Source organism: Danio rerio, chromosome 2, assembly GCF_052040795.2.
Source record: "Danio rerio strain M-AB ecotype USA chromosome 2, GRCz13ab, whole genome shotgun sequence".
NCBI lineage: Eukaryota > Metazoa > Chordata > Actinopteri > Cypriniformes > Danionidae > Danio > Danio rerio.
In genome coordinates this window covers 46,307,219-46,332,307 of record NC_141022.1, presented here as the reverse complement: position 1 = coordinate 46,332,307, position 25,089 = coordinate 46,307,219, and the positions used below count along the sequence as shown (strand labels likewise).

Sequence of the window (25,089 nt, the reverse complement as noted above, 5' to 3'; positions counted from 1 at the left end):
CATTATAATATAGTGATGCTGATTGGTTGCCTGAGTCAAATGAGGCCACCCCCATTTCTCTATGACACTCCTATGTAATGTTATTGATGTGTTACATTTATAATGGAAGTCAATGGGATGTGCAATGGGACGTCCCACCCCATGTTAAGTCAATGGGGCAGTTATTAAGGGTCTTTAAATGGTTTGGGGGGCGTGGCTTGTGAGCTTCAAAATCATATTGAGATGCTGATTGGTTGCCTCAGTCAAATAAGCCAACCCCCAAGTCTGTATGACACTGCTATGTAATGTGATTGACATGTGAGTCAAGAAATGAATGGGAGTCAATGGGCAATGTAAAGTCAATGGGGACCCCTTTGGGACGTCCTAGCACCCCAGGGGTACAACTTATACCCCCTTTTGGGGTATTTTCTCATACAGGCTGCAACCCCCTACAGATGTTGCGAATCCCATATTTCTACGAATTTCACACTTGGCGCTATAACGCTTCAAAGGTTGTGCCATTTCGCGGGGGCGTTAGTGCTCTTCTAGAAAAATGAATGGGAGTCAATGGGGCCAATGTAAGTCAATGGGAAAACTTTGGGACGTCCTAGAGCCCCAGAGGTGCAACTTATACCCCCTTGCTGGGTATGTTCTCACTTAGGCTGCAACCCCCTACAGCTGTTGTGAATCCCAAATTTATAGGAAATTCACAGTCGGCGCTGTGATTCGTCAAAGTTCGGCTCAATGTTAAGTCAATGGGATTTTGGGGGGGGTTTTTTGGCCCCTGCGGGGCCAAAAAACCCCCCACCCCTTATAAAAGTCATAGCACACCATTCCCGATAAGACCGCACGATTTGAGCCCACTTTCAAGGGTCTGGGACGAAAGCTGCGGGACGAGTTACGCGCCGAAAAATGGTACGGAAGAAGGAAGAAGAAGAAAAAAATAATAATAAGCAAAAGAGCATAGTAAGAATGGACTTTGCCTATGGCAAACCCCATTAATAAACCACAATAGTAAGAATGGACTTTGCCTATGGCAAACCCCATTAATAATAAAAAACGGTCCATTAGTATGCATTAAGTAACCTTACATGATCTTAGTAATGAGCATTAACAGTGCTCCACGTTTACCTTTTAACTTATAAAAATATATATTTAAACTTATGTGTAATTTTTTAAAATTTCATATTTCTTTTAAAAGTAGAACTATTGTTATTTGTAATTATATACTACATAATATTAATAATAATAATTAGAATTATTGTTTTAATTATTATTGTTTGATTTTGTTATTGGATTTAGTGTTAAAATCTTCATATAATAATAATTATAATAATAATAATAATTAATGGGGTTTGCCATAGGCAAAGTCCATTCTTACTATTGTGGTTTATTATTCTTCTTCCTTCTTCTTCTTCTTCTTCTTCCGTACACTTTTTCGGCGCGTAACTAGTCCCGCAGCTTTCGTCCCAGACCCTTGAAAGTGGGCTCAAATCGTGCGGCTTTATCGGGAATGGTGTGCTATGACTTTTATAAGGGGTGGGTGGTTTTGGGGCCCCGCAGGGGCCCCAAAACCACCCCCCAAAACGCATTGACTCAACATTACGCCCAACTTTGACGACTCACAGCGCCGCGTGTGAATTTCATAGAAATATGGGATTCACAGCATCTGTAGAGGGTTGCAGCCTAAGTGAGAACATACCTTGCAAGGGGGTAAAAGTTGCACCCCTGGGGCTCTAGGACGTCCCAAAGTGCTCCCATTGACTTACATTGGCCCCATTGACTCCCATTCATTTTTCTAGAACAGCACTAACGCCCCCGCGAAATGGGACAACCTTTAAAGCGTTATAGCGCCAAGTGTGAAATTCGTAGAAATATGGGATTCGCAACATCTGTAGGGGGTTGCAGCCTGTATGAGAACATACCCCAAAAGGGGGTATAAGTTGTACCCCTGGGGTGCTAGGACGTCCCAAAGGGGTCCCCATTGACTTTACATTGCCCATTGACTCCCATTCATTTCTTGACTCACATGTCAATCACATTACATAGCACTGTCATACAGACTTGAGGGTAGGCTTATTTGACTGAGGCAACCAATCAGCATCTCAATATGATTTTGAAGCTCACAAGCCACGCCCCCCCAAACCACTTAAAGACCCCTAATAAGTGCCCCATTGACTTAACATGGGGTGGGATGTCCCATTGCAGATCCCATTGACTTCCATTATAAAGGTCACACATCTATAACATTACATAGGAGTTTCATAGAGACATGGGGGTGGGCTCATCTGACTCAGACAACCAATCAGCATCTCAATATGATAATGAAGCTCACAAGCCACGCCCCCAAACTGGTCCCATAGACTGCCATTATAACTGGCCTACATGCATATCTTTGCTTAGCAGTGTCCTATTGACTTGGGGGATGGCTCATTTGACTCAGACAACCAATGAGCATCTCAATATGATAATGAATCTCACAAGCCACGCCCCCAAACTGGTCCCATAGACTGCCATTCTAACTGCCCGACATGCATATCTTTGCTTAGCAGTGTCCTATTGACTTGGGGTTTGGCTCATTTGACTTGGACAGCCAACCACATTCAAGTTCACTCTGCAACCTCGCCCATAGCAACAAAACAGAGTACCCTAGCAACCATTCATCAACAGCTATATCTCGGCATCAGAACATCGTAGAGACTTGGGGATTGGCTCGTTTGACTCATTCTAGCAAACGGAACTTCCTATATGCTACACATGCTAGCAGTGACTAGCTACATGCTAATATTGACTAGCCAAGTACTGTAACTTGCTAGAAATGCTCACTAAGTATAAGTATTTCATCAGGCATGTATGTGAGGCTTGCCTAGTAACCACCCAGGGTACCCTAGCAACTGCCTAGCAACCACCCAAATTACCCTAGCAACCGCCTAGCAACCACCTAGCAACCGCCTAGTAACGCCTTAGTAAGGGCCTAGCGACCACTCAGGACACCCTAGCAACACCTTAGCAACCACTTAGAATACCCTAGCAACCACCTAGCAACACCTTAGCAACCACCTAGCAACCACTTAGGACACCCTAGCAACCGCCTAGCAATGCCTTAGCAACCACTTAGAATACCCTAGTAACCACCTAGCAACACCTTAGCAACCACCTAGCAACCACTCAGAACACCCTAGCAACCACCTAGCAACCGCCTAGCAACCACTCAGAACACCCTAGCAACCACCTAGCAACACCTTAGCAACCACCTAGCAACCACTTAGGACACCCTAGCAACCACCTAGCAACACCTTAGCAACCACCTAGCAACCACTCAGGACACCCTAGCAACCACTTAGAATACCCTAGGAACCACCTAGCAACACCTTAGCAACCACCTAGCAACCACTTAGGACACCTTAGCAACCGCCTAGCAACACCTTAGCAACCACCTAGCAACCACTCAGGACACCCTAGCAACCGCCTAGCAACGCCTTAGCAACCACTTAGAATGCCCTAGCAACCACCTAGCAACACCTTAGCAACCACCTAGCAACCACTTAGGACACCTTAGCAACCGCCTAGCAACACCTTAGCAACCACCTAGCAACCACTCAGAACACCCTAGCAACCACCTAGCAACACCTTAGCAACCACCTAGCAACCACTCAGGACACCATAGCAACCGCCTAGCAACGCCTTAGCAACCACTTAGGACACCTTAGCAACCATCTAGCAACCACTCAGAACACATTAGCAACCATTCAGAACACCCTAGCAACCAAAACAAATACATTGTACCCCATCGATTTGCCACGCAAACCCCATTCACATTTCCTTTAGGAAATGTACAATTCTAGTTATTATTATTCTACTATTTTATTATCATACATTTTTATTTTTTATTATATTATTATATTAAAAATAATGCAATATGCTAACTTAAGCCTCCAATAAAAGAAAAGATTATTATTATTATTATTGTTGTTGTTGTTATTATTATTATTGTTGTTGTTATTATTAATTATTATATGAATAATTTAACATTATAAATTTAATAACAAAATATTTAAATAATAATAATTATTATTGTTATAAAAATATTATTATTGTTATTAATATTATGTAGTATATAACTAATAATGTAACTAATAATATAATAATATAAAAAAATTACACATTTAGGTTTAAATATATATTTTTATAAGTTAAAAAGTAAACAGCTGAATGATTTACAGAGAAACATAAAAACAAAGGAGCAAATGAAGGAGCAACCTAAAACATGGGCAAACTGCCATGTTTAATTATCATCATCACCTTTTGAACTTTTTTGAACTATGACGGAATTACTTTTTAACAAGATGTTAACGTTACATGTGCTAGTGAAAAATAAAGTGAGAGGTTTGTACTGACTGTAGGCTTATATGTTTCGTAATGTTTATGTAACCAAATCATGCCTAAATGTATGTTTTGGGTATTTTTTTGTAAGTGGTAACAAGTCTCTGTATGTGTTCATTCATACTATATATTCATTTATTTCTTTTATATAAACGCAGACGTAAAAACTGTAGATTTTGCATCATTGGTCTGCAGCTATAAGCAAATCCTATTCATAGAAAGGTTAGTAATTAACACTTATACATAAGCATTTATGTATATACTGTACAGCCCTTTTTTTTAGTAAGAAGTGCTTCTCGATGTGTGAACTTTAAATGGGAATGAAGTCGACTGCAACTTTCTGCCGTATGCCACGCCTACCAGAAGGGTACCATTGGTACCACTTGGCAGTGGAAAAACAAGTCTGATAAAGGTGACCCAAACCGAACTCGCTCAGTGGAAACAAGGCATAAGACATTACATGTTTAATCACGAGAATACAAATTTTATTAAAATAACAAACACGTTTAGTTGCCCACATTTATTTATTAATCAAATATCACAAGTATTCCTCACCAGAATGATATCTCTCACATTGTATTGCCATGTTTTATCAACCTCTTTAAACAATGGACTTTATTCCACAAGTAAAGGTACAAGTAAACAATGTTAGATAACTAGTTATATAAAGTCGGTTATGTTGTAGATGAACGTAAACATCCTTAAAAATAGCCTTATAGCTTGAATGCAGCCTCAGAGAACATTTACAGAATCCCTTTTTCTATCATTTTTCCTCTCTCATCCCATGTCAAGGATAAAGAGCTCGTCTTACAGGGTCCTGACTGCCCAGAAATAGACTGACTGACTGTGTGTGCGTGTGTGTCAGAGGAGAGAGGTTATCATACTCCCTCTGAGGGGTGTGGGAGTTGTGTTTGTACTTTAGTGGAGAGGTCACCCTACTCTCTAAATGTGTGTGTGTGTGTGTGTGTGTGTTGCACTTCTCGTTTGAGTGCAGAGCGTCAGCAGCAATAACCCTCAGGGTGTCTGGTCTACTGCGTCAAACTACACATTACGCAATCTTACGAAACTATATCACAAATGGCCAAAATAAATGCCGCACAAAACGATATTATATGCAAAATTAAGCAATGACACACACTTAACTGCGTCAACAGCAGTCATGTAAACAACACCGAAACGTCTGGGAAATTAACTGGCAAACTAACAATAACCAAAACAAGACAGTGCCAAACTAAACATAAAACATCATTGCAAACGAAATGTTACCAAAGCAATCTTGCACAACAATAACTAAATAAATATCGTACAAAAAAAACAAAAAACAAAAAAAAACATACAAAATAGTACCAACATATTCTCACAATACATCAGTTTGTGCTAAACTAAATAATGTCATAGGCAATAAAGCAGTAAACACACAAAAGAAACATTATCGAAGGACTTCAATACATGTACATTAGACTTTGTTAATATTTACACAACTAGCAGTGGTAAGGAATACTTCATGGTATTTACACATGGGAGTGACTTTGACACGGATGAAAGTAAAAACTTGTTGCGACTTGCTGAAGAAAGACCGAATTAATCCTGTGTGTTCACATGTCAATGTACTGTATTTATGAGCTATTTTACAATAACTTTTAATGTGGCTCAAACTAAATATAGAATTGTATTATAACACTTATGCATTTGATACCAAAAAACTCTGAACTGAAATCAATAACAAACTAAATCATGTAAGTGCAAGGATAGGCCAAATAAAGCACAACAATTCTTGAAAATAGCAAACGAAAAATCATCAACACTTGAAAACACCAGAATCCAAAAATAACACACTAACAATACAAACAAAAACATCCAAAACCAAACCACCAAAACCACACAAACTAACCAATAGCAATGCAATTTTGCTAACTAATTTGCATCATAAAGTTGGCAGTCATTCAATTCAATTCATGTTTATTTATATAGTGCTTTTTACAATGTAGATTGTGTCAAAGCAGCTTAACATAGTTTTAGTAATCTAGTCATGATAAAATTCAAATTGAAAAATTTAAATGGAATATTGAGGCGTTCATAATAACTGATGTGCTCATCACTTTATAAAGCCTTGAGCATTCATTAACTCAAAAATATATTTTTAATTAAAATATAGGCCATAATATTAGTGAAAGTAGGGCTGGGCGCTAAAAGCGGTATCGATATTTATTGAACACCATTGTCAATATCGAGTAAACAATTATTCTGTATGAAGTTTCGGTATGAAGGCTATAGTTTTATTAAAATATTGCTGCTGAGCACGCGCCTTGGAAGCAAAGACAATAAGCTCAAGGTGTAGTAGAGATTGTAAATAGAAAATGATGTCGCCAGAGTAGCTTTTTGGTTTCTTTTTTTGTGCATCCCACCCACTAACACCCCATCTGAAAGATTTTTTTAGGGGATAATGTAGTCATCCAACTTAACAATTAGTAATGTTGCAGTGTGTTGCAATTTGTAAAGATGTGTAATGATTTTTGAATAATGTTGGTTGGTTCCTTTACTTGAAAGCTCAGATTTGATTATCATAATTTGTTTTGTTTACAAAGTTTGAGGTTTACTGTCTCATTATTGTTCACACCTTACAGATGTTGATCTACCCTAAAGTTTGCTTTGATTGTAACATTTTATTTATCAAGTTTAAGAGTCTCTTTTTCATAAAGAGATCAGATATTTTGTTTAAATATTTTTGTTTTTGACTATTAAAACTATTTGCCTTAGTAATATTGGTAAATTAAAATAAAGGGGTTAAATAAAACATTCTAATATTCCTAAATGTATTGTTAAAAAAGTTCAGTTATTACCAATATCAAATGATATGAAACATGATATAGGGATAATTTTTTTTTGCAATATCACCCAGCCAAAGTGAAAGGTCATAGTAATTCATGTTTTAGGATGACTTTAAAGCCAGCAACATAAAAGTATTTCTTAAACATCAAATACCCTAAAACTTAAATGAACCAATGATTTTTTTTTTCAAAGCTAAACTGCATCAAAACAACAGACAAAAAAATAAATAAAAAAAAAACAGAAAGTCTGAAACAAAACTCAAACATGCACTAATTATGTAAAACAACTGAATAAGTCACATTTAATTATTATTAAAGTGTTGGCCTAAAATAAGAGCCATTTATTGTAAAAAAAAAAACAGAGTTAGTTAACTAAAATGAAAACCATTTTCTCACTTAAAATAACTAGAATTAAATAAATATTAGGTTAGTCAATTTGACAGATTGTAATAACTAAAACTGAATTCAATTTATGAAGACATACAAACCCAACAAACAAAAGAATTGACAAACACAATTGATTCATTACAACTAACTACAATCACTGACAAAAATACAACAGGCTCTCGATGATCCTAAAATAGCACTGAGGAACGAAGCACAACAATGGCCGCAGGAGACTCTCATAAGCTCTTCAGAAACACTCAAATCGGAGACGTCCAAATACATTACGTAAGATGCCCATCTTGGACCCTGCTGAGTGGGATTTTGTGCTGACATTAAATCACATGCCAGTGCCACCTGCTGTCAAGGTTTGTGACATCAGTGCCAACACCTCAACAGAGTCTGACATGAGTCACTGTCCTGCACTAAACACATTACAATGCCAACGGGAACCATGGGAATTAGACTTATGTTGACGTTCAGCAATTCAATATATTGTGACAATGAACATGCACAATATCGTGGGCTCTTCAATACAATGAATATTGATTTAATATTGTTTAAACTTTTAAGCTTCTAAAGAATGTTCATATTGTTGTTCCGAAAGTTGTTGTCCATGAGAGCAACAAATGCTTGAAGAATTAACAGGTGATTTATTTGTAAACATTAACATTTTCACATTAATCTGCAAAACAAAATAAAAAAATTTCTATGATTATTTACAGGACTTTTGTTAGTTTAATTTTTAGAGTAAGGTTCGATTTGTTAATGTTAGTTAGTTTAACTTAAGGATAATGACAACAACAAAAGCGATTAAAGATCTTAGCTAACGCTCATTTCTTAGTTAATGCTTAATAACAGATTAAAATCATAATCATTTTATTAAATGGGGATAACAACTAATATAATTCATCTGTATTCAGTGCTTAATATGCAAATGAATAATTCCCGGAAACAAAACCAGAAAATAAAAAGTTACCCTGACCGATGTCCATCAAATAAATGTAGCTTTCCTAGAACATGACATTATTAAATGGTGATAGCACGAAAAAAGAGCATCACATTTCTGCATCTTTTGTTATTTTGTGCCATAACGTTATAGGTCAGTCATGGATAATAAAAACATGTACCTACAAACATTAATCATGTAAACAATCACTAATCAGATCACTTCACTATTATGTGTCAAGTAAAAAACAAATAATTAAATGACTCACTCAGTCTAATCTTTAATTAGAGCCCACAATTCAAAAAGAGCCCACAAAAAGAGCCCACTCTTCTGTTATGTTATCTAGTTGACTTGAGATCGCTTTGCTTCTGTCTCCTGCTATCCTGATCCATTCATGCAGTTTCATCTTTTAAGGATCTTTTTTGATCAGGCTCAAGATCAGATTTAGTTGTGGTTTTAAAAAATTTAAATGTGCGTGACTGCCTCCTTGCCATTTTAAAAATACAAATATTATTTAGGTTTAGGGATGGGTCAGTATCAGATTCTGACGGTATAATAACCTTGGATAAAAATATCATGGTTTCACGGGGTTGTTATTACTGCTCTAAAATATATTCTTTTTAAATGTCTGGATAAAAAAACTAGAACTTTTTTTTTCCATTTGAACATAATATATGTTATTTCCAGACACATTAGAAATATTTTGGAACAGTAAACATGTCATGCTAAATAATTAAAATGAATCTGCTCTCATCAGTTTCAAAAAACACAGATTTTTTTACAATTTAAAACAGCATCTTTGCATATCTTTTCGGCTGTAGATACTGTTAAAAAAAACGTTAAAAAAAAAACTTACATATATCGTAGGAACAGTATAGCAGAAAATTTAGCTTGTTTTAAAATCTTGACTATTCCAAACCGTGGTATACCTTGAAAACAGATATCGTCCCATGGATATTTAGGTTGGCCACTATGCCATTATTTATTGTTGCTGCTCACTGCGCGCAAAACAACAATCACCAACCAATAAGAGATGTAAACATAAGAAAGCTTATTGGCTGAAAATATTGTTGAGGGTCAATGGTTTTGCTTTAACTTGCGCATGGTGACTACCATCCTGTGGACACAATCCACACAGCTTTCGCTTGCTTTCACATTCTGTTCCCCTCTCTCACACACACACACACACACACACACACACACACACACACACACACACACACACACACACACACACACACACACACACACACACACACACACAAGTAAGTATTCACAGTGCACAAGTTAATGCCGGATGCATTAAAATTAATACTAAAACACAAAACACGAATACTGAACATTTTCCTGAACAGGATCTGAAAAGACCTGGCTCAAATTAAGCACTGGTTGTATTTTTTTATTAACTTTAACATATAACTATAATATGCAATAACATGATTAGACTTCATCGTTACCTATTATAATTTACCATAGTATTGTTATTATACCTGTTCGAGTAACCTTTTTGAAACTTAGGTAAACGTAATACCGTATACCGCGATAAAAGCTTACGCTATTAATCGTCGCAAGAAAATGTAATACACTCATGGAATGCATTTAGTGATTAGAAGCACATTTATTAAGATAAAGTTCTCTATTATACTGAAGCCAAAGGAAATACCATGGTACTCGCTGTGCTTTTCTGTTATTGCTGAAGCAGCAGGGAAGAGCTGAGATCAGCAGGACTTTAGTAAAGACACTGACTCATTCTCACATACACACTGCAGCACAATGTTTGCAGCATAAACCGTCTTAAGTTAATGACAGAAGGTTGAGGTTATGACCGGCTCGGGTTCGGCATCTTACCGGCAGGCATTCCTCCACTCGGTACCGTTCAACCGATGCTCCGCGTCTGGATCAGATCAGCTCGGAAGGGGGTTTGGCTTCAACATATGGATCGGAACACGGCTGGTTCACACACATACATACAAACGGACACACACAAACACGGATTAAACGAATCCAATCAGAACCCGTCAACAACACCGATCTTAATATGAACGCACGTTATCAAACATGGCGGTGCTGCGACTGTGTTGTTAAGAATTAAAGAAGTGAAGAAAGAGAGTTGTGTGTGAATACCTGTAGATGCAGATTAAGCGCAACACATCCGTGTTTCCTGCTTCACATTCCGCGTGACGTCGAGACACGCCAACACGGAAGTGATAGTCGGTGATGAGAACAGAGAGGAGAGCGCGCGCCGTGCACGCGTCGAGGGCGACAGAAAAAAACAAAAACATGAGACACACACACGCACACACACGCCTCGGGAACTCGCACAGTGGAACAGGTGGGTAGAGGACAGAAGAAGTTTATTATAATATAATGACAAGTCTCTGGGAATGTGTGTATTATCAGCTCTTACATCTAACTTCTAAAATTAATAAGCAGGGCAATCCCGGTTGTCTTTGATTTAGGTTAATGAACTGCTCAAGTGTGTCCTGGTTGGTGGAATAATTGAAAAAATCTTATTAAAAGATCTATTAGTTCCAAGTTTTGGATGGCATGTCACCAGAATATTTTTACTCTTCATTTATTTTTAAATCTTAAAGGATTAGTTCAGTCAGAAATTACATTTCTGTCATCATTAATGCTTAGAAATTTGTCTTTATTTTACTCTGTGGTACTATGCAAATAGTCATTCTAAATGCAGTTTGCTTGTTTTTTTTTATCATTGCTGATACAGTAAATTGGATTTTTTTTATGGCACAAATAATGCAAAAACCTCATAAATGTGGCTTATAATAGGGTTTTTAATCAAATTAGCAAATCACTTTAACATTTAGACTTTTTAAAAATACAAAACTACGCTATAGTTTAGTTCATTATGAAATTATAATAAAGTCAGCTTTAATGTTGATAACGTTATTGATCCTCTTAGAAAAATATAAACAAGAGCTTTCACTGGGCCAGTACTGTTTCAGAAGGTGCAAGTTTGTAGCTGAAGGGTCAATGTTAATACCCTAAAAGCACATATTAGTGCCTAAGCAGTGCAATACCTTTGAAATGTTTAGGAACTAAATACAGTGCTCAACATATACATATACATAAATACATCCCTCGCAAATCTATCTTTTAAATGTACATTTTGATTAGGAAGCTATACAATATTATACTTGTGCATATACATTAGATTAGTCAGTACTGAAGCCAAATCTAGAGCTTATCAAACAAAATTACTTGCAACAGTCCAAAAACTAGTACACCCGAATTTATATGTCAGGGAAAAATATAAAAAAAACTAATTTTTTAATCTGTATACTTGAATATAGGTTATTTACTTCTTTGTATGTTCTTGGCCAATTAAATACTCTAACATTATTTGTGTAATGTAAGCATAATCTAAATCAATTTTGCATAGATATAAATATAAATTGAAACTCAATAGATTGTTGCATGTTTTTATGACATGCTGTAATAAGTTTTTTTTAAATATATATATATATATATATATATATATATTTTTTTTTTTTTTTTACGTAGAAAATGGAACATTCGGTCATGAAAATTTACCTTAAAGTCATGGAAAAATCATGGACTTTTAGTATTAAAATGTGGATGAACCCTGTACAATATTTAGCTTAAATTTTATCGTATTGTCTTTCAATTTCTAAATATGTTTGGTGACTAAAATATTTTTCTAATAAATATATCCATTTAATAAATCTGTTTTGTTCAAATGCACAAAAATATATTACCCATATTCACTGAGAAATGGATAAAAGTATTCATAAAATGGGGTGTACTCAATTATGCTGAGCACTGTAAGTACTTTTAAGATACCAATAAGAACTCCTTTAAATCAGTAATGCTCAAACTAGGGCCCGCATGTCAAAGTTGGCCTTTTGTATGCTTTGATTTGACCCACCAGAGGGAAAATGTCTGGGAAGGGTAAAGGGTTGGGAAATGCCTTTAACAGAGATTCTTATTTGTATTCAATCTATCCATTTGTTCGTTAATTTTTGAGCTACAAAAAAGCAAACCGAAATTTAAATTTTTCAATTAAATGTTGTTATAAAACCAGATTTTTTAAATGAATGTACATACTGTCACTTAAAAATAGGGGACAAAGCAGAAGACAGCAGTTTGCAAACCCAGGCAAAGGCAGGTTCAGCATGACTAGTGTATTCGTCGTTGATTTATTGTAATAAGTTTGTTAAATTAATATACGTCTTCAAAACATTTTAATGCATTAGTAAATACGGTTGAACTATTTTTTTTCTATATATTTTTTAAATATTATGGAATAAATGAGCAAATCACATTGGCAACTTTAATTTAATACAGTTTGCGATATTTACTTTCGGCCCACAGTTCTCAAGCAAGCTTGGATTTTGGATCTTCATAAGAAAAAGTATACTTTAGACACAAGCATGTACTGGCTCAGTGGCAGCGCTCCTACCTTTATTTCTGAGAGTGCATTTAAAGTGTTTATTTTTCATTTATTGTTAATGGAAAATATGGGCAAACATGTCTATTTTCAATTTTTTATAATTTACCATGTGTTTAACAAAACAGAACATAGCACATAACATAGGTTTGGTATAAAAGTGAGTAAACGATGGCACAAATTTAAGTCTAATATTAAAACAGCCAATGCCTATAAAGCTGCAACAAACCCCTTGAGTTATAAAACACTTTCTAGCATTTCCACAGTGTAATTAATAGACTGAATGGGGTTGCTGCATCTGACTGTTGATGTCTTGCTTGCCATTTCATTACGACACATTATGGGCAGAATCCAATCATTTGCAGTAGTCATAATGTAAAATAATACAAAGCCCAGTAATGTCTGCCTGTGTCAGACCTCCTGTGTATAACTGGATTATATTAGGATAAGCTGAAACCATCCAGTCAAACTAAGCTAGTGTGCATGTGTGTGCGTGTGTGTGTGTTTGATTGAAGAGAGAGAGAGACAGAATACACAGTATTAAGATAAAGACCTTTGCTTTAGAGGAATTAATATGTGATTAAGCTCCATTTTATCCAAGCATCTGTTAAAACACTGAAAACACACACACACATAGCTCCAATCACTCCCATACTTGCGCACATCCTGTGTAATTCTCTGCAACTACATTCATCGAAATTATATTATTATGTCTCAAAGGTTTAATAAAATGTGCTAAAGAGAGCAACACTGCCGTTGAACGAAATGGTTTGATGCAGCACAGAGATAAGCAGACGCAAAGATTTGCATAATAATTACTGAAATGCTGGCCAAATAATCCTATTTCACCAATAATCTCCATCACATTTATGCGATGTGATTTTTCTCTCTGTGGCCCACCCCACCCACACACACATATGCACATGCACACATTTTCTGCCTCATTGATATTGGTGGTTTAATGAGGCTTGAAAGTTTGGGCAGTTTGATTGATTGAGTAATGGTTTAGCTCTGTGTTTGTTTGTGTGCACAAATGGCTGCTGGTATTGCAGCCATTCAGTAAAGTACTGCGGTTATTTGAATATTGCCTGCTTGCACACAAACACACACACACATGGAGTAAATGCAACTTTGCTATTTATATGCATTTCAACATTTAATATTGACGGTAATGGACATATAATATTTGTCAGCTGCTCACATACATGCTCACATGCTCTTTATTTTCCAAATCAGTTGAAGGACAGTAATTTAATACATATAAAATGATAGATCAATCAAAAATGTAAATGTAAATAAGCTATCTAATATGTAGATGCCTTTTTTCTTTAGTAGAAAAGTAAACATTTTTTCAATTGGAAACCTGCTAGTTAATGATTCATAGTAGGGCTGCACAATATTGGAAAAATCTGATATTGCGATATTTTATTTTTCTGTGATACATGTTGCGATATAAATACAGTTTCACAAGATAGCTTGAATAGCTCTATTTGAGGGTTTTCTGGGGAGTCTTACAGTATTCAGGTACAGAAAATAAATTATCACAATGCAAAATAAATGCTTTTCTCATTTTTGTCTCATTTCTAGTGCAAATATCTCAATTTTTTTAGAGCAAATAAAAAAATATTGTTTAGTTTTCACTGTCAGAAGAAATAAGTGAAAATTAAAAGTTTTTCCTTAAAACAAACTAAATTATCTGTCACTGGGGTAAGTGAAATAATCTTGTTTTCGCTTGAAATGTATAGTTAGACAAGAAACATTGACTAGAAAGTAAGATTTAGATTTTTTTTATAAATCATTTAAACTCCATATAAATACAGTGATTAAATACAAATCTGCAGCTCCTAGTCAACTATAATACAGACTCAACAATCATCTTAGCATATCTTTGTGATGTGTCTATTGCGGAAGCTCACATTGCAATATCGATGCTGAAACTATATATTCTGCAGCTTTAATATATATAATGACTTCTATGGGTTTAAGAGTTAAAAAAAAACAATCCTCATATAGGGTAAGGCAAGCTTGTATATAGCATACACTATACACACAATGGTATTTCCAGATTATTTTGAATTACACAATGGTAATGTATACACAATGGTAATTCAAATTGCTTTTCCAAAAACAATAAGATAAAAAATAATTATAAACCAATCAGACATTATCAGTAAAACATCATAGAAATAAAATAACTAAAACAAATTAAAGTGTTAAAAAAAAGTTTAGAAAAAATTAAAAAGAAGACAGAAAGACAGTCAAATATAGTGCAATTCTTATTTGGTAAAAGAAGAGCTAAACGGATGTGTTTAAAGTGTTCATTTGATTGTGCTGATTGTTTGTGCAGCGGCTTGGTAGCTCAGTGGTTAGCTCTGTTGCGTCACACTAAGAATGTCGCTGGTTAAAGTCCCAGCTGGGCCAGTTGGCATTTCTGTCTGGAGTAGGCATGGGACGATAACCTGATTTCAAGGTATACTGCGGTTTGGAAAAGATTTGGGGTTTGGGGGAGAACCTGAAAGCGGATTCACCCTGCTTTGAGTGATCTGTTAGGTTAGTATATTCTGTTAGCATATCTGCATTGTATTTAGGTCTTATTTAGTGATATATTATTAACTAATAATACTTTAAAATCTAATCTGAATGTAACAGGAAGCCAGTGTAAAGACCTGAGGACCAGATGTGCTCTGATTTTCTGTTTTGGTCAGAATCTACAAAACAAAGAACAAAACAAAATAAATGTCCATGGCTCCTGATGATACAATGAAGTCTGTGTAAAATATTGACAGATGGTAATGACAGTTTAGAGATTCAACATATGTGAGATGTACTCATATGTGAGATGACACTGTTTATTTACAATGGATTGAAATTATGAGTTCACTTCATATAAACTCTTTTTTTTCTGTATATATTTGTTTTCTCTCTCAAAGTGCCAATCAACCATCAATTTGCATTTCACTATAAAGCAAGGGCCTCAGCTCAAGTCTTCTTTAATGCTCTAGCGGGGAAGAAAGAAATGTCACCTTGTTCCTGGATGGCTTAAGGGTGAGTAAATTACAGCAAATATTACATTTTGAATGAGCTTTGAGGGTTTTAAATGTATGTGAATATCAAAATCAATTATGTACATTTTTAACATATAAATATAAACAGCATTTTTCTTGTTTTGATTATTTAGATTATATTTGCTTGCATATTATTTATGTCACTGTATAGTCCAGCATTTGCAATATTTCAGTACAGCTCACTGTACATTTTCAGGAGTAAAAGAGGGAAGTTCACAATAGTCCATATTAATAGTTGGTGTCATATTTACTTCCCTGTATGATTTTTAGTGGGGTAAAATGGTGCTAGAGTGATAATAAAATAGTTTCTTGTAATTATCTTTAGGGTAATACAGTTGAAGTCAAAATTATAAGCCCTCCTGTGAATTTCTTTACCTTTTCAAATATTTCTAAATGACGTTTAACAGAGGAATTTTTCAGAGTATTTCCTGTAATATGTTTTTTTTCTGGAGTAAGTTTTATTTGTTTTATTTTGGCTAGAATAAAAGGAGTTTTTAATTTGTTTAAAACTGTTGTAAGGGCAATACTAAGCCCTTAAGCAATATTCTTTGGATTGTCTACAAAAAAATGACTTGCCTAATTACCATAACTTAACCTAATTAACCGAGTTAAGCCTTTAAATTGTACTTTAAGCTGAATACCAGTATCTTGAAAAATATCTAGTCAAATATTATTTACTGTCATCATGGCAAAGATAAAATTAATCAGTTATTAGAAATGAGTTATAAAAATTATGTCTAGAAATGTGTTCAAAAAATCTTCTCTTGATGAAACAGAAATTGGGAGAAAAATATACAGGGGGGCTAATAATTCAGGAGGGCTAATAATCATGACTTCAACTATATATATGTATATATGTCAAACACAAAAAGCAGATGACAGGCCTAATGCATTGTTTAAGCCATACCTGCACAGACTACATGTATGATAGTGTAATGTTTTTATTAGTTTATTGTTGTCACCAGTGACTTTACAAAGTCACTTCATGGAGAGAACCATCAAAACTTCTTATGTTTTCTATTGAATAAATAAAATTTTCAATGATTTAAAGTTGCATAAATTATAACATTTTCATGTTTCACTTTTTATACTGTATTTACTCACCAGCCACTTTGTTAAGTACACCTTACCAGTACCAAGTTGGACCCCCTTTTGCCTTAACTGCCTTAATCTTTTATGGCATAGATTAAACAAGCGATATTGGTCCATATTGACATGATAGCATCACGCAGTTGCTGTTGATTTCTCGGCTGCACATCCATGATACGAATTTCCTGTTCCACCATATCCCAAATATGCTCTATTGAATTGAGGTCTGGTGACTGTGGAGGCCATTTGAGTACAGTGAAATCATTGTCTTGTTCAAGAAAACATTATCCAGCTGGAAGTAGCCATCAGAAGATGGGCACACTATGGTCATGGTCATGGACATAGAATGGACATAGTCAACCGCAATACTCATTTAGGCTGTGGTTTTGACACAATGCTCAATTGGTAGTAATGAGCCCAAAGTGTGCGAAGAAAGCAGCAGAAATCGAGACTCATCAGACAAGGCAACATTTTTTCCAATCTTCTATTGTCCAATTTTGGTGAGCCTGTGCTAATTGCAGCCTCAGTTTTCTGTTCTTAGCTGACAGGAGTGGCACCCGGTGTGGTCTTCTGTTTCTGTAGCCCATCTGCCTCAAGGTTGGACGGGTTGTGCATTCAGAGACGCTCTTCTGCATACCTCGGTTGAAGCGAGTGGTTTTTTGAGTTACCATTGCCTTTCTTTCAACTCAAACCAGTCTGGCCATTCTCCTCTGACCTCTGGCTGCAACAAGTCGTTTGCACTCATAGAACTGTAAATCCTAGAGATGATTGTGCGTGAAAATCGCAGTAGATCAGCAGTTTCTGAAATACTCAGACCAGCCCATTTGGCACTAACAACCATGCTACGTTCAAGGTCACTTAAATCACATTTCTTCCCCATTTTGATGCTCGGTTTGAACTGCAGCAGATCGTTGAACTTGACCATGTCTACATGCCTTACTGCCTTGAGTTGCTGTCATGTGATTGGCTGATTAGAAATTTGCGTTAACAGGCAGTTAGACAGGTATACCTAATAAAATGGCCGGTGAGTGTAAATTATAGGCTGTTGTGTTCCATCAACTTTGTGGCTTTTTTCCCCAATTTCTACATTAAAAAGAAATCAGTCTGAAGTACGCATCATCCATTATTTACATACCTGCACAACACATCCACCTTTAAGGATTTCTAGTTTTTCACCTGCAAGTTTCACACCAAGCTTTAGATCAATACTGACCCACAGAACAACAGTTTGTGTCAGAGAGAAACAGAGACAGCTTGATTCTTTTCTCACTCTCTCCAGAGGGGGTTTGACATTTTTCACAAACTCATAGCATTTGGGAGAAATGTCTATTCTGTGGTCTTCGCTCAGAATCGATTTATAGAATGATTGCGTAATAAAAACACGCATGATATTTGCAATTGCGAGCATCTTCTGAATATGCACTCAAACCCCCGACAAGATTAAATAGACCCCGGACTCCTACACAATGATTCACATTGACAGTGATTCTATATAAAAAGAAAGCCGAATGGCTGGGCGTCTTAGTTTTGTAAAATGTCTGAGAAGCCCCTGCAAACATTATTATGTTTCGGAGAGAACAGATTGCTCTGTCGGAGCAGATTTCAAAGAGTGAAGATCATCAAAGATGTTGCAATTGTGACTCAAGTACAACATGACAAATTATCTTTTGCATTAAGAGGCAATATTTGCCTGCTGGAATAGATTTCCAGGAGAAGTTTAAACATTTGTTATTTGCGTATATTGTAGTATTTTATTAATTGCATCTGTATTGTCAAATACTTTAATTAAATCTATAACTTTTTTCAGTCGAAATGCAGTTATCTGTCAGTTGTTTAAAATATTATACCAATTTTGTATTTAAACAATGAATGTCATTACAGGATGAAAAAGCTTTGATATAAAACAATATTGTTAGCTATTGCTTTTGTATTACTACAATACAAACACAAAATACAGAAGGCTCAGTACTGCAAAATATAAAATGTATTTATAATATAAAATGATATCTGATGTTACATGCACAGATCTGAACGTATAAATTTGAATGCCTAAATTTGTTACATTCATTAAAAAAACACCACAAATTTACAGTTTTATTCATTTTTTCAGCTCTTACAAAATACTTTGAATTGAATCTATGTAATATTTAAGCTTAGCTTTGCAACATAGATATCTTTGTTGTTGTCTGAACGGCATTACCATTCCATTGCTTTCACACACAATAGTGTGGAAAAGTGTTTGGAATGGATTTGTTAGGTTTTCCAGGCTGGTAGATGTCAATTATTTTCTTTCTCATTTGTGTTTGAGTTTCTTTTGTTCTCGGCATGATGCCTAGCTTTTGAGGATCTTTTGGTCTACTTCACTTTCTCATGCATGTTCTACTTAAGTGATTTCTTGATTGCGAACAGCAATGTCTTATTATTTATCTTCCTGCAATAAAAGAAAACTTTAATTTCAAAACTTGATGTGTTCACCTTCAGTAGTGTGAAAAGGGGTTGGAATGGCTTTATTAGATTAGACTAGCAGTACCTTTGCAAACTTAAGTGGCACTCTAGGCAAACGGCATTCGTGCCTCCCTCGCAATGTTCATGACACCCTTACGCGGACTACAGTAAAGAGCGGGTGGGGGGGTTCGCGGATGAAAGTGAAAACCGGGAGGATTAAAGGAAAGGGTTTCATGGATAAAATTGAAGAGATGGGGGTTGGAGGGGCCTCCATGCCACCTATAGCAAGATGCTGCCCTGGGCAAGTACCGATATTGTCCGTGCCTAAATCCGCCACTGCAGACTAGTACATTTCAATCATTTTTTCTCATTTATGTTTGAGTTTCTTTGGATCTCGGCATGATGTCTAGCTTTTGAGGATCTTTTGGTCCACTTCACTTTGTCAAGCAGGGTCTATTTAAGTAATTTCTTGATTGCGAAAAGCAATGTTTTGTATTTTATCCTTATGTAATAATAAAAACCTTCATTTCAAAAATCAATGATCTGTTCACATACCGTTGTGTGAAGAATGGCTTTATTAGCTTTTACAGACTAGCAGTCCCATCGCAAGCTTAACTGGCGCCATAGGCAAACGGAGTTGGTGCCCCCCTTATAGTAAAATAAGGAACGGGGTGGGAGGGGTGGGGGCAGGTTTGCGGATGAAAGTGAAAACCGGGGGGGTTGAGGGAAGGGGTGTCCTGGATGAACTTGAAGAGTTGGAGATTGGGGGGTCTCCATGTCACCCATAGCAAGACGCCGCCCAAGGCTATCACCCATATTGTCCATGCCTAAATCCGCCACTGCAGACTAGTAGATCTCAATTATTTTCTTTCTCGTTTGTGTTTGAATTTCTTTGGATTGGCATGATGTTTAGCTTTGAGGATCTTTTGGTCTACTTCACTTTGTCTGGCAGGTCCTATTCAATTGATTTCTTGATGGAAATTCAGTAAACACTTTTTTACTCAACTTTAGATAAACAAATTTAGGTTTATTGCTAGTAGATGATTTCTAGGAAGGCTTTATATAAAAGGTGTATGTAAAGTGGCATCTGCTTGGACAGGTTGAAAAGAATCCAGCACAAGTCAAGTGCTAAATTTAAACTATTTCCAGGAGTGCTTTTAAGATCATGATGCAGGGCAGACAGAACCTGTCAGGAAACACTAGTCATTACTGGTGAGTCAGTGCATGTTGTAAAATCCTTATAAATAAGACTGTAGTGAAGAGCTTCATCATGGGGGAGGACGAGAACACTGCAGGTAGAGCTCCAGGGTGATGAGTAGGCATCCAGTCGCATGCGTCACAGCTCAGTGTGAAGATCTTTTCTGAGATGACGAGCGATAGAAAGGTGAAATGTGTGGCTGAGTGTCACTTCAATGGATTGGAATGTGCAAAGATGCAGGATCAGGCTGTAATCAAGCAGGAATGCAGTGAAATGGCTTTCTGAGAGAATCATAGTTCTTTTGACCAATGCTCATTTTTGTATCGGATAATGAGTGTTGTGTGTATGCACTCTGGGAAACAGTAAGAACTGCTAGACTGTGTGCTTTTCACAGTCATAATATAATGGCATTGCATTTTTTATTAGCACAGTTTAGCAAAATGCATAAAAAAGACGCTACTACTTACTTCAAATGAACTGAAACAACATGATTCCTGACGTTTTTTGGGGATAACTTAATTGTTTCATATTCAATCCAGTTAAAATTGTAAATACCAAGACAAGAACAACACAAATCGGACGTGTGGAACGCAGCATTTTAACAGTGTACACTGTAAAAATGTAGGATTCCACACAATTTATTCAGGTTGTCATTTCATCATTTTCTTGTCGGCTTAGTACCTTTATTAATCCTGGGTCGCCACAGCAGAATGAACCGCCAACTTATTCAGCAAGTTTTTACGCAACGGATGCCCTTCCAGCCGCAACCCATCTCTGGGAAACATCCACACACACATTCACACACTCATACATTACGGACAATTTAGCCTACCCAATTCACCTGTACCGCATGTCTTTGGACTGTGGGGGAAACCAGAGCACCCGGAGGAAACCAACGCGAAGGCAGGGAGAACATGCAAACTCCACACAAAAACGCCAACTGAGCCAAGGTTCAAACAAGCGACCCAGCAACCTTTTTGCTGTGAGGCGATAGCACTACCTACTGCACCACTGCCTCGCCCTTATTCAGGTTGTCCCAACACAAATCGATTACTTCACAAATTTAAGATAACTTAACAATTTTAAGTAGATTGAACGTAAAGCAATTGTGTTGTCACAAAAAAATCTCAAGAATTGTGTTGTTTTAATTTTACATAAGTAGTTTAACAAGCAGAACATTTTGGTAACACTTTATAATAACTACACACTATGAATCCTTTATTAAGCATTAGCAAATAGTGAACTCATTATCTGTTAAGCATTAACTCTATTAATAAGCGTTAGTAAGCAGTTTATAACTGTAGCTACAAATGCTCTATTCTTGACTTATAAGCACCTATATAATATGTTTAATGATTGTATTTTCATACTTAGCTAATGATTTATTTTTCATTACTAAATTAAGTATCACATTATTTACAAACCGTTTGTATTTAAGAGTAGTTGAGGGTTTTTAGGATCATTCAGAATGAGTTAGTAAATGATTAATAAACTATTGAAATCAAAGTTTATATGTCTTATTATTCAGGCATAAAGTAATGGTTACTATATATGTTAATAAATGCTTTATTAACTCAACATTATGCAGTTTTGTGACCTAATCTAAAGTGAGGACTATTCATGCTTTATAAATCCCTTATAAATGACAAATAAAGGCTCAGTTAAATTCTAAACAGGAAGAATGACTTTATTTATTCCTATTCATTTAAAGATACACACCTGAAACTGTACTTCAAATGAAAAATAAATCTTTGCAAGCTTATCTAAAATAAAATCACTATAAGGATAAACATGGCATCTTATTTTATTGTTTAATTATTATATTGTTGTTGTTTTATCCAGTTGGATGTCATATTTTGACTCTCCTGTTATTTGGCAATGTTTAAACTTTACAGTAATTTTACTTTTTAGAAATATTGCACAGATTATTGTTCATTTGATTCTGAGCCTTTATTTGTCATTTATAAGGGACTTATAAAGCATGAATAGTCCTCACTTTATATTAGGTCGCAAAACTGCATGAAGTTGAGATAATAAAGCATTTATTAACATATTAGTTAACTATTAGTATATGCCTGAATAATGAGAATTATAAATGTTGATTTCAATATTTTATTAATCATTTACTAACTCATTCTGAATGATCCTAAAAACCCTCAGCTACTCTTAAATACAAACGGTTTGTAAATAATTTGATACTTAATTTAGTAATGAAAAATAAATCATTAACTAAGTATGAAAATACAATCATTAAACACATTATATAGGTGCTTATAAGTCAAGAATAGAGCATTTGTAGCTGCAGTTATAAACTGCTTACTAACGCTTATTAATGTAGAGTTAATGCTTAACAGATAATGAGTTCACTATTTGCTAATGCTTAATAAATTATTTATTGTGTGTAGTTATTATAAAGTGTTACCGAACATTTTTTGTTAAAATGTACAGTAGGATTTTATTATTATTTTTTTATTATTATTTTATTATTATAGATCTAAGGAGAATTATTAACATCCATGGTACTTTTTCATTGTGCAAAAGCTTGTTTATAGTGCAATTCATTCTTTGTTCACTATAAAAGGGTATTTTTGGAATTCAGAATGGTGATTTTTTTCTCCTTATTTTTAATACAAGCAGAATGAAAACCTTGCTATATACTCCACATTGCATAACGGCAATTTTGCTCTGGAAACTACATTATATACTGTGTATCACACAATAATAATTTATTTCTGTTATAATTATAAGTTGTTTATATGATGTTATCTGTGTATAGCTTTTATTAAATTAAATGGTGAAATGCTGGTAAAGCAGCTCTCAGAGTAGCTCTGGAAATTGATGTTGTTTACGTTCTCGTATAGTGACACAGTAAGCTTCACGTGTGCTTCAGTGTATGCGAAAAAAAGAACAATGCATTGTAATCTTTCATCAAAGTTTCAAAAGAATAAAATCCCATGATTTTTTTTCTCATTGAAAATCATGTTTAGATTCAAAAAATACATTTATTGTCTAATGTTCTGTGACATCTGCCTTTACAGTACATGCACACAAACTTTAATGACATCCCAATCTTAATCCGTATGGTTTAATACAGTATGCAGTTGACCCACACCTTGCAGCTTCAGCTGTTCTAGGAAAGCTTTCCACAAGGTTTAGAAGTGTGTTAATGAGAATTGTTCACCCTGATTGCAAAAGCGCATTTGTGAGGTCATGCACTGATGTTGGAGGGAATGCCAGGCTCCCAATCCCAAAAGGTGTTTAATCAGGTTGAGATCAGTACTCTGTGCAGGCCATTCACGCCAAACTCACTCATACATGTCATGTTGGAATAAGAAAAGGCAATCTTTAGATTCCCAAAATAGCTAATTTTTATTCCATGTTCTTATAATACCACTAACAGTTGAGTGTGGAATGTTTAGTAGGGAGGAATTGGATGGACTTATCGCACAGGATGTAATTTCTTACTGAAGTCAAGGCAAAGCAATTTTATTTACTGTATATAGCACATATCATACACAATGGTAATTCTAAGGGCTTTACATAAAATTAATTTAAAAAACAGGTATAGAAAAAAACAATAACAAAGAATAAAAAATATTTATAAAAACAGATTAAAATGCTTTAAAACAGGTTTTAAAAGAATGAAAAAAAAGAAAGACATAATAGTGTGATCTGTCTGATCTAGCACAGTGCTCATTCAGTTAAGGCTAAAGGCTGAACATATTTTTTATTCATTTATTTATCATTTTACAATATAACAATAAGCACAATTAAAAAAAGGAATATTCAGCATTAAATAGCATCAGAGTAAATATAAAAACATATCATCATCTTCAGTAAAACAGAAATCAAAAAACAGCGTTTGAGTGGTCAGTGTGATAACAATGTTTTTTTTGTAGGTCAAAGGGTTCATAAAGGGAATATTCATTCCAAAAAATATTCCAGGTTTCTAAAAAAATTATGTTTTGTTTTTTAAAACAATATGTTAAATATTCAAAATGCAGTGTGTTATTTTTTTTTAAATATTTTATCAAATCAGAATTAACCTTTTTGTGAATAAAGGGTCTAATGCTTCATTCAAGTCTACCTCAAAAAGATATATTAATGAAGTCTTGTGATATTTCAGGACTATCACAGAAAATACTCATTTAACAATTCACAGCTCCAAAAATATGCATAATGGTAAAATATATGCAATATGTTTCTTACACCTGTTGCATAAAGGCACAGATGTGCATTAAGTCTTGATTTGAATGTGCCTAGTGTTGGAAGCTGATACAACAGCTGGCAGTGTAATAGCTGAAAGTGGATTTGCTCTGCTTTGACTGAACTCTTGG

At 35.2% G+C, this 25,089-nt stretch overlaps 2 protein-coding genes across 34 annotated transcripts in view; one reads left to right on the top strand and one right to left on the bottom strand.

Moving 5' to 3' along the window:
* efr3a (EFR3 homolog A (S. cerevisiae)) overlaps positions 1-10,715 on the bottom strand; it is a 100,400-nt gene extending 89,685 nt beyond the window's left edge. For 10 of the 11 annotated variants that reach the window (XR_015477605.1, XR_015477609.1, XR_015477612.1 and 7 more), the window contains exons 1-2: positions 10,648-10,715; positions 10,372-10,473 (exon numbers count right to left, since the gene is read on the bottom strand). Coding sequence is in view for 7 of the 11 variants with exons in the window: in XM_087238995.1 (XP_087095121.1) it covers positions 10,372-10,381 (10 nt within the window). In the remaining 4 variants the exon portion in view is untranslated. 11 annotated transcript variants of the gene reach the window in all.
* The window catches only part of adcy8 (adenylate cyclase 8 (brain)), a 160,563-nt gene continuing 145,838 nt past the window's right edge, over positions 10,365-25,089 (top strand). For 10 of the 23 annotated variants that reach the window (XM_087238577.1, XM_087238576.1, XM_087238565.1 and 7 more), the window contains exons 1-2: positions 10,730-10,855; positions 15,922-16,000. The gene's annotated coding sequence lies outside the window, so the exon portion shown is untranslated. Of the gene's footprint in view, positions 10,856-15,885; positions 16,001-25,089 lie in introns of all 23 variants that reach the window. The other 13 variants (XM_087238572.1, XM_087238560.1, XM_087238558.1 and 10 more) reach the window with 5 other exon arrangements.